We start from the raw sequence: 8626 nt of genomic DNA, 5'->3' as shown, positions 1-8626 counted from the left end.
AGCAAGTGTGTTCTCACCACAACTTCAGCCTGTTCCTCTGCGAACTTGGGGAACAAGCATCTTGGGGGGTGTTCCTGTGAGCACTGAGGGAATTAGTCTGCCCCACTGCTGGCGAGCAAGAGGATCTGGAGCTTTGCTAACAGCCTGGAGTTGAAATTCGGAGCCACCATTTGCTAGCAGTGTGCCCTCAGCCCTGAGAACTCCCTCTCTGGGCTGATCCTCATCTGTAAAATGCAGATACCACGAGAGCCTGCAGGGGTTTTGTGAGAACCCACTCACCTTGAATTAACGTTTGAAGAGCATATAGTACCAAGCTAAATGTTAGTTCCCTCCCTGCTGCCCCCAACACCCCCCCCACCCCACCCCACTCTCTCCCTGGCCCTCTGGTCAGGATGTCAGGACAGACTTCTTCAAAGACGCTGAGACGACATCTTAGCGAGGCCAGGCGTGATCTATGGGCGTGTCTCCGGGATGGCCCTCTCTTGGGCTGGCCGGAGACTCCTCCCCCAGACCTCGGCATCGCCAAGCTGCACACCATCTGGAGCAGCCCCAACCACCCCTCTGAGGACACACACAGAGGCCTCAAGGACCTCAGCTCGTTCTGTCATGGTGGGAGTCAACTCCATCCCGGGGATGCCTCGGCCTAGCCATTGAACACCGGGTGACAAAGCAGCAGGCTAAGACTTGGTTCCACCAGTTTAATTGGTGCTGTCCATGCCGGACACTGCATAGAGCTGGTGTCAGCCCCCTGAGAGCACCCCCACCTCCCCCGCACAAAGGAGGACCGGGGGATGAACAGTCAAAGCCAGGGAAGGGAAATAAGAAAGAGCTACGTCCACGACCTTTGACTGTTCAGAGGTGCTGAAAGAGGATCCCCCACTTCTCTTCTGCTCACAAACTCAAGAGGGGGGGGATGGGGGAGGGGGGACAGTAACTTGAGAAGGGGCAACATGACCACACCCATGGGATGTTAACTTTCAGAGGAGGGGGAGGGAGCCTGGAACACTCCGTGCTCAGGATGCTGGCTGGCTACTTTTCCTTAGTGAGAAGCTGAGAAAGCCAGGAGGCTGGGCAGCAGCGTCCTTATGGTCCTTACTGCTTCCTTCGGGTGGTGAGGCCTTTCTGCTCACCTCAGGCAGGGAAAACCAGAGCCATCCCTCAGCCCTCAGGCCTCGGGAGTTTGAAATCAGGGCCAGAGGCATGCCTAGGGGCCCTCCCTTTAGGTCAGTGGGGACACCAGGAGGGCTGAGACAAGCTGCCCAGTCTTCACCACTGCTGGGGACCGCTGAATGACCACCATTCCAACTGCCCCTTCAAGTGACCATTCTTCCTTCTGCTGACCAGAGTTCCACCCTTTTAGATAGAAGGCAGATGCTGGACTCCACTTGTTTTTGTCCTGACATACATACGTATGCATTTAGGAGGCAAGCAGGTGAGGGGAAAGGGGTGCGAGTGACATGTTGAGCCGGACAATGTTTTCCTGGGGCATAGACAAAAGGAAGAGAGACCATGACAGTCTCCTCAGAGGCAGCTCTGCGAGGCACACACCACACTCAGAGCCCAACCCTGCCTCCCCTCCGGCAGAGTCATTCAAGGCTCCAGTCCACAGGAATCAACAATTCACCAGAAAGAACCAGAAGACACAGGAACAGAAGAGCTGAAGATCATTGGCTTTGGCGCTTAAGCAATGAGATGTTCTCAGTCACACACACTTAGCTGGTTCCCAGGAAGGGATGCCAGGTGGCCACGCCCACCCCAGGGTGGGGCTTTGATTCTCACGCTGTGCTGGAAAGAGGCCCCTCCCAGGCTGGAGAGGCAACATCCTGTTGTCCAAGCTGTGAGATTGGACAGTTCCCTGCAGCCCCCCTAAATCACAGTCCTGCCTGGAGGTAACGCAGCCCCACCACTGCTCTTCGAAAGGCCTCGAGATTCAGATCCCTGCAGAGGGATGGGGGGCGGGGGGGCCTTCCATCCTAGCTGAGGGGTGGCAGACCGTTAGCTACTGTACAAGGGGACCACGCGGGTGATCTGCTGCCTGCAGATGGGGCACCTCTTGGGCTCCGGCAGGGCGCGGTAGCACTCGGCGCAGGAACAGACGTGCCCACACTCCAGGAAGACACAGGCCTTGAAGTTGCTCAGACACACGACGCAGGCGCTCTTGAGACTCTCCCTGTCCTCAGGCTTGGCTCTGCTCAGCAGCTGCGCCTCGTGCTCCCGGAACTCCTCCTCCATCTGCTTCAGGCGCAGCCGCTCCTGCCGCTGCAGATACTGCTTCCGGAGGATGAAGAAGAGGGCAGCACATGCGGCAAAGCCAAACACCAGCGTCAGGACCTTCCAGAGCCTGGCGCTCGACTCCTGCCCCTGCAGCAGGCTGTCGAAGTCCTGGCTGCTCAGGTAGTACTGCATGCCCTGCTTGGGGGGCTGTAGGCGCACAGCATTGTTGTCCAGGACCAGCTCGCCGACGCCTGTGAGGGCGGCCCCAACCTTCAGCATCTCCTCAGTCTCCTGGATGCCCTTGGGTCGCTCGCCGCTGATGTAGTGGCCAATGACATCAGTGAAAGACTGGACCGAGGGGTGGTACTTCTCATACACGGTCTCCAGGCCCAGATCCAGCGCGTCCAGCGGCTTCAGCACTCGCACAGCCACATCCACACCGTCCTCGTGGGGCACCAGCTCAAAGGGCACTGAGTTGGTCCTCTGGTGAATGATCTTTGAACAGTCATTCCTACAACAGGAAGAGAACTCAAGATAAAACAGAGGACAGCAAACACCTCACACCAGGCAGGGACGGAGATCTCCTCAAAGCCAGGAGGACAGGAGGAAGTCCAACGTAAGTGGAAGAGCACAAGAGAAATCACTATTACCCAAGTGCCTCACAAGAGGGAAGCTCCAGTTTCTAGGTTCTCACACAGCATCAGTGCGCAACAAATGCTGTCACAGATCACTTCTCCCACTTATTTCCCTTTGCCACTTAAAAGAAATATCCAATTCCTCAAAAAATTAAAAATAGAACTACCATACGATCCAGCAATCCCACTTCTGGGTATACATCCACAAGAATTGAAACAGGATTTCGAAGAGATATCTACACTCCTGTGTTCACCGCAGCATTACTACAATAACCAAGACTAGGAAACAATCTAAATGCCCACTGACGGATAAATGGACAAAGAAAATGTGGTATAGACACACAACAGAACATTAGTCAGCCTTCAAGAGAAGGAAATCCTGCCATACGCAACCACATGGATGAACCTGGAGGACGTTATGCTGAGTGAACTAAGCCAGTGACAGGACAAACATTACGTGATTCCACTTACATGAGGTATCTACAAAAAAACAGTCAAACTCAGAGAAACAGAGAATAGAATCATGGTTGCCAGAGGCTGGGGGGAGATGAAAGTGGAGAGCTGCTGGTCAATGGGGATAAATTTTCAGCTATACAAGATGAATAAATTCTAGAGATCTGCTGGATAACTTTGTACCTATACTTAACAGGACTGTGTTACTGCACTTAGAAATTTGTTAAAAGGGTAGACCTCATGTTAAGTGTTCTCACCACAATAAAAAATAAAACGAAATAAAAATCCAAAACAAAACCCCACAAAGATCAGCTGGAAAAAGGGACTCCAAGTAATGGCACAAAATTATTTTAACAAATACCGAAATCATTAATTCATGCCATAAATCAGCGGCTCTCAAACTGGAGCGTGCATGTCAACAGATTCTGGGACCCCCATCCTGGAAATTCTGATTTGGTAAGTCTGGAATGGAGCCCAGGAAGCTGCAGTTGAACAGGATGCCCGGGTGATTCTGACGTCAGAGGTCCTCAGACCACACACAGGCATATTATCAGCATTAAGAGGCTGGTCTACGCTCTGCCTCAGGAGAAGCTGCAGACTGGGAAAGAGCACCCAGGACACCAGCATTGGAACCGCCCCACTGTAAGGTTTTTGCCCAGTGGAGAAAGGATACGTACCAAAGGTGCGTTGTTCGATTCCACACCATCTTGTGCTCCTGCAGTGTCAGCCGCTGAATTACCCCCTTGCAATTGTCTACAAACTGGCTGTTCAGTGTTTCTTTAACAGATCGAACAACTCCTAAATAGAAATAAATTTATTTCTGAAGAATTGTTCCAATGTTTCCTTTAAGGTAATTTAAATTTTGCTTTTAATTTGAGTTAGCTTAATTAATTAAAACAATGGAAACGTTATCACCATAACTTATGTCTTGTGGACACCCTGCTAAGCACCTTACATGGATCACATCATTTAAGCTTTACAACAACCCTGTAGGTTGGAATTATTTTAGAGACGGGCAATGGAGGATCAGAAAGGTCAGGTAATTTCCCCAAGATCACACAGCAATAGCCCAGGTCTTTCTGACCCCAAAGTCCAAGTTCTGGGCCACTGTCCGAAGGCTACAAAAGGCCCCTAACATCAGCCAAGACGATCCTTATCAAACTTTTGGAAGAAGGCAGTTATTTTTCATTTTACCAATACACAAACATACCTTCAATAACGGCATAAGGCACACATTTTCCTGGAGCTTCCGAAAGGATACTCTTCAAGTCTTCACCCAAGTGGATTCTTCTGGCTCCCTAAACGCAAACAACATATTCAATTGCCTGTTGAATACCGATACGCTCCATCAAACTTGAAGGGCAAAAAAGGAAAAGACTATTGGCTTTTTTCATGTTGAGAGAATGAGGAAATCACGCAGGAAGGAGACTAAGGGGAGTCGGATTCCGAAGCTGGGTCCCAGAAGCTGACACATAAACAGGCAGGGGCAGCGCCTTGCTCTCCGCCGGCTGCAGAATGGCGGCGCCACGCGTACATTCTTCCTCTGGTTAACTGAAACATACACTCCTTTGCATTTTAACTTTTTTTAATGAAAATATAAAAGGTACTAATCAATTTGCAGAAAGAGAGTTTTATTTTAAAAATAACTATAATATAAAAAGGAAGAGTCCGCAGAAGCAAGGAGCTGGGTGGTTAGGCTGAACATAAGTGAATCTCTTCTGCCAACACAGAACCGTGCATCCAAGGGCTTATGTGGAAAGTACCTAAACTAGCGCCTACCCGGTAGGGGCCCGGGCGAGGGCAGGAATTATCACCACCACGCCTTTATCAATTCATGTGCTGCATCATACACTATGTAACACAGTAACATATGCCTTTGCGTTACAGGGCAAGGCTCTGTGACCTGCTGCCAAACGCTTTTCTTCTACTTTTCAGTCTGTCTTTCTTCCCTCTCAGAATCAGGTGAGCGAGGTTATTTCTGCTGCCATCTTCCCCTAAGAATCCCCAGATCTCCCATCGCTTCAGTTCAGTGTCCAAACTGCTCTGCTTGGCAACCAACCAAGCCTGTTAGTCCTGCATCAAAAATAAGCAAAAATTAATAAAATCAAGGACCATTTATCTCCTAGTTCATGAGCCAGGACTGTGCTGGGCGCCAGGGATTCAGGGAGGAAGGAAGGCCCGCCCCTGCCTTCGGGGCATTCCCATCAACAAAGCTTAAGCCTGGTCAGTCAGCTCTAAAGAGCGATGAGGGACTGGATACATGTCAAGGTCACTCTAAGTTTAAGCTACTGCTACACAGTAGATACGAGCCAAGGTCAACAAAAGTTCAGTAACCACCCACACCGCGAGGATGAAACTAACAGCAACGACGACTAACAGTTCATTTCCTGCTTTCTTATCCGCTCCCACCACCGCACTGCTGAGCTCCAGGAGGGCGAGGACCCTGTTCGTCTTGTTCACTGCTGGCCCCCCAGTGCTGAGGACAGTGCCCGACACAGCAGGCACTCAGCACGTATCTGGTGAGTAAATTAGTGAAGAAATAAGCACTTACATACACTATGTACCAGGAACTATGCTAAGCACTTTAAATGCACAAACCCATTTACTGCTCATACAGTAGACATTAGTATCCCCAATTACAGATAAGGGAACTGAGGCTCAGAGAGGTGAAGTGATTTGCCCAAAGTCACACAGCTAGTAAAGTATCCACCACAAGAAAGCCAGTTACAATTTTTAAAAAGGGAAGGAAGGGGAATATGGTCAGAAACACCTGGGTTTGAATCGAGCTTCAACGCATCTACTACGACTTTGAGCAACTTGTTATCTGAGTCTCAGTTTCCAAAACTGTAAAAGATGGGGAAAACAATCTCACAGGATTTTCATGTGGATTAAATGAACCTTAAAGTGTGAAAGAATCCAGCCCAAGGGCTGGCACATAGTAGGTATGCAATAAACATGCATTCCTATCACTATGAAAGATACACAAGGATAACACACAAACCTCATGCTGGAAGTTTCATAACCTGATCAAGAAAACAGAATCTAGCGGCCGGCTCTGTGGCCGAGAGGTTAAGTTCGTGCACTCCGCTGCAGCGGCCCAGGGTTCGGATCCTGGGCGCTGACATGGCACCACTCATCAGGCCACATTGAGGCGGCGTCCCACATCCCACAACAAGAAGGACCTGCAACTAAGATATACAACTGTGTATGGGGCGGGGAGGGGGAGATAAAGCAGGAAAAAAAAAATTGGCAACAGTTGTTAGCCCACGTGCCAATCTTTAAAAAAAAAAAAAAAACAGAATCTAAAATATTAGGAGTCCCAACTCTTTTTCCAGGAAGGGGCTATTTCATCCTCATTTATGAACTCATAGGCAAGGTTTTTAAGGTCACCCAAAGATGGGTCCTGGGGAGTTCACACATTCAGCCGATTTGCTGCCAACTTGATTTCTGACTTTCAAAAGCAGAAAGTGACATATCAGTGACACTCAAAGCCAATCAATTCAGGGGTAACTCGCTTATTCCATTAGGCAAACAACAGGGCAGCTGGAATCTCACTAGGATGCCATTCGCACCACAAATTCAACTGCTCGGTAACCTGGATCATTCCAGACAGATTCCAAAGCTCCTCTCACGGCAGGATCGCACACATTTGTTTCTAAGCTCTTACTGAAAACAATCTGATGATAATGAAGTTAGTCAGGTTGAGGAATCTTTCTTTCAAATAAATGTCAAATTAAGCCCTAACTGTTGCATTGTGAAATTTCAGCCAAAAGGAATCCACAAACACTTATTGAGCATTTACCACTTGTCAAGCACTGAGTTAGAACCTAGAAGGAAGGGAGGAGGATAAACAAGACTGTCTCTGACCTAAAGAGGTCCATCTCTCACTGGCTGGTCAGACACCCACAACAAAGCTATGTGGTCAATCAGAAAAAAACCCACACCCGCAATCAAAGATCTAAGTTTAAGTTCCAACCTGCCTAGCTGTAAGAACTTTCCTCTGAGTCTCCATTTCCTGACTTGCAATCTGGAGGTAACTGCCATTTTATCCACCTCAAAAAGTTATCGTGAAGAAAAAAATAACAAGAAGGAAATGCGTAAGTTGCAAAGTGCAGCTCAAGAGAGTGTTATTTTAAAAATAACTATAATATAAAAAGGAAGAGTCTGCAGAAGCAAGGAGCAAGATGGTTACTAAACGGGTATAGTCTAGGGTTTCGGCTCTTGCTGTTCCCTCTGTCTGAACCGCTCTTCCCCAGACATCTGCACGGTCTTCCTCACCCCCCGGGCTCCGCTCAAATGTCACCTTATTCAAAACAGCAAACGTCCCTTTCTCCAGCATTCCATCTCCTTTCTTCCCTGCATTCCTCTGCAGGACTGATCCCCATCCACCACACCATCTGATTTACTGGTTTATTGTCTGCCTGGCTGTAGGAGAATGGAAGCTCCCTGAGGGCAGGGACTTCTGTCTGTTCTACCCATGCGATGTCCGCACAGCCTGGAGCACAGCAGGTGTTCAATAAATACTTGTCGAATAAGGTAGTGAAGTCAAGCTTCGTTCTGAGGAGGGAGAGGAACTTCGAAGAAAAGGGGCAGGGAAGCAGTTTTCTCGAGACCCCAATTAGGATCCCCACTCCTCCATCGACTGGCCGGGCGACGCCCTCTCAGAGTCTATTTCCCTACTGGATGCTTTCCGACGGTGGCGCGACCCAGGACGAATCGCGGGCTCCCGGTTACGCCGGGTAGCGATGACCCCGCAGAGACCAGGCCGGCTCCAGCACTGACCTTGAGCTCCTGGGCGACCTGGGCCTTCTGCCGGTACACGGAGTACAGGATGGCGGTGACGACAGAGCTGGTGCCCAGGAGGATGACCTGGCCCAGCGACGGCCGCCCTCCGCCCTCCATGGCTGCGCCGTGCCCAGGAGCAGGTCGTGACGCCGAGGTCAAACCCCGCGACCCTCGCCCTCCACCTCCCTCCGCCCGGGACCGCACCCAGCGGGCGTCCCCTCCCGGAACCCCTTTCCCGGAAACCCGCCGTCCGTCGCCTGGAGATGACGCACGACGCCGGAACCGGAAGTGGGGCGGGCAGGGCAGACCGGAAAGCGCTGTTGCCATGGTGATCGCTGGGCTTCCCCGCTTCCAAGGGGCCGGGTTTCCAGAGTAGAGTAGGGGGCGTGGCTTGGGGAAGCTGCGCGATCGCTCCTCGCTCCATCACTTTTTCCCCAGTGGCCATAAGTAACTCTCCCTCGTCGCCCTCATCTCGGTCCCTCTGGTTTCCTGAGGGTTTTGCGTTATGTGATGGGTTCTTCCATGTCTCCGCCATCAGA

General features: G+C 50.4%; 1 protein-coding gene across 2 annotated transcripts; it reads right to left on the bottom strand.

Annotated features, from left to right (window-relative positions):
* Positions 1-684: 684 nt before the first annotated feature.
* Positions 685-8360, bottom strand: MUL1 (mitochondrial E3 ubiquitin protein ligase 1). 2 transcript variants are annotated; one of them, XM_014855163.3, is made up of 4 exons: positions 8085-8360; positions 4513-4600; positions 3980-4100; positions 685-2725 (listed from the first exon to the last, which is right to left on the bottom strand). In XM_014855163.3, the coding sequence occupies exons 1-4, from the start codon at positions 8202-8204 to the stop codon at positions 1996-1998; spliced, it is 1059 nt and encodes a 352-aa protein (XP_014710649.1). In that variant the 5' UTR covers positions 8205-8360; the 3' UTR covers positions 685-1995. The 2 variants fall into 2 exon arrangements, with proteins under 2 accessions (XP_014710649.1, XP_014710650.1); XM_014855164.3 differs by having other exon boundaries at positions 7606-8346.
* Positions 8361-8626: the final 266 nt, after the last annotated feature.

This window comes from Equus asinus, chromosome 5 (assembly GCF_041296235.1).
Source record: "Equus asinus isolate D_3611 breed Donkey chromosome 5, EquAss-T2T_v2, whole genome shotgun sequence".
Classification (NCBI taxonomy): domain Eukaryota; kingdom Metazoa; phylum Chordata; class Mammalia; order Perissodactyla; family Equidae; genus Equus; species Equus asinus.
The sequence above is the reverse complement of the archived record's forward strand: the minus strand, read 5'-3'. Positions and strand labels throughout refer to the sequence as shown.

Excerpts from the sequence above, each read along its gene's own strand:
- MUL1 (XM_014855163.3), bottom strand. The coding sequence starts at position 8,204 with ATGGAGGGCGGAGGGCGGCCGTCGCTGGGCCAGGTCATCCTCCTGGGC. Across the intron at positions 4,601-8,084 it reads AGGTCGCCCAGGAGCTCAAG|GGAGCCAGAAGAATCCACTT; the intron begins GTCAGTGCTGGA and ends GTTTGCGTTTAG. Across the intron at positions 2,726-3,979 it reads AATCGAACAACGCACCTTTG|GAATGACTGTTCAAAGATCA; the intron begins GTACGTATCCTT and ends TTCCTGTTGTAG.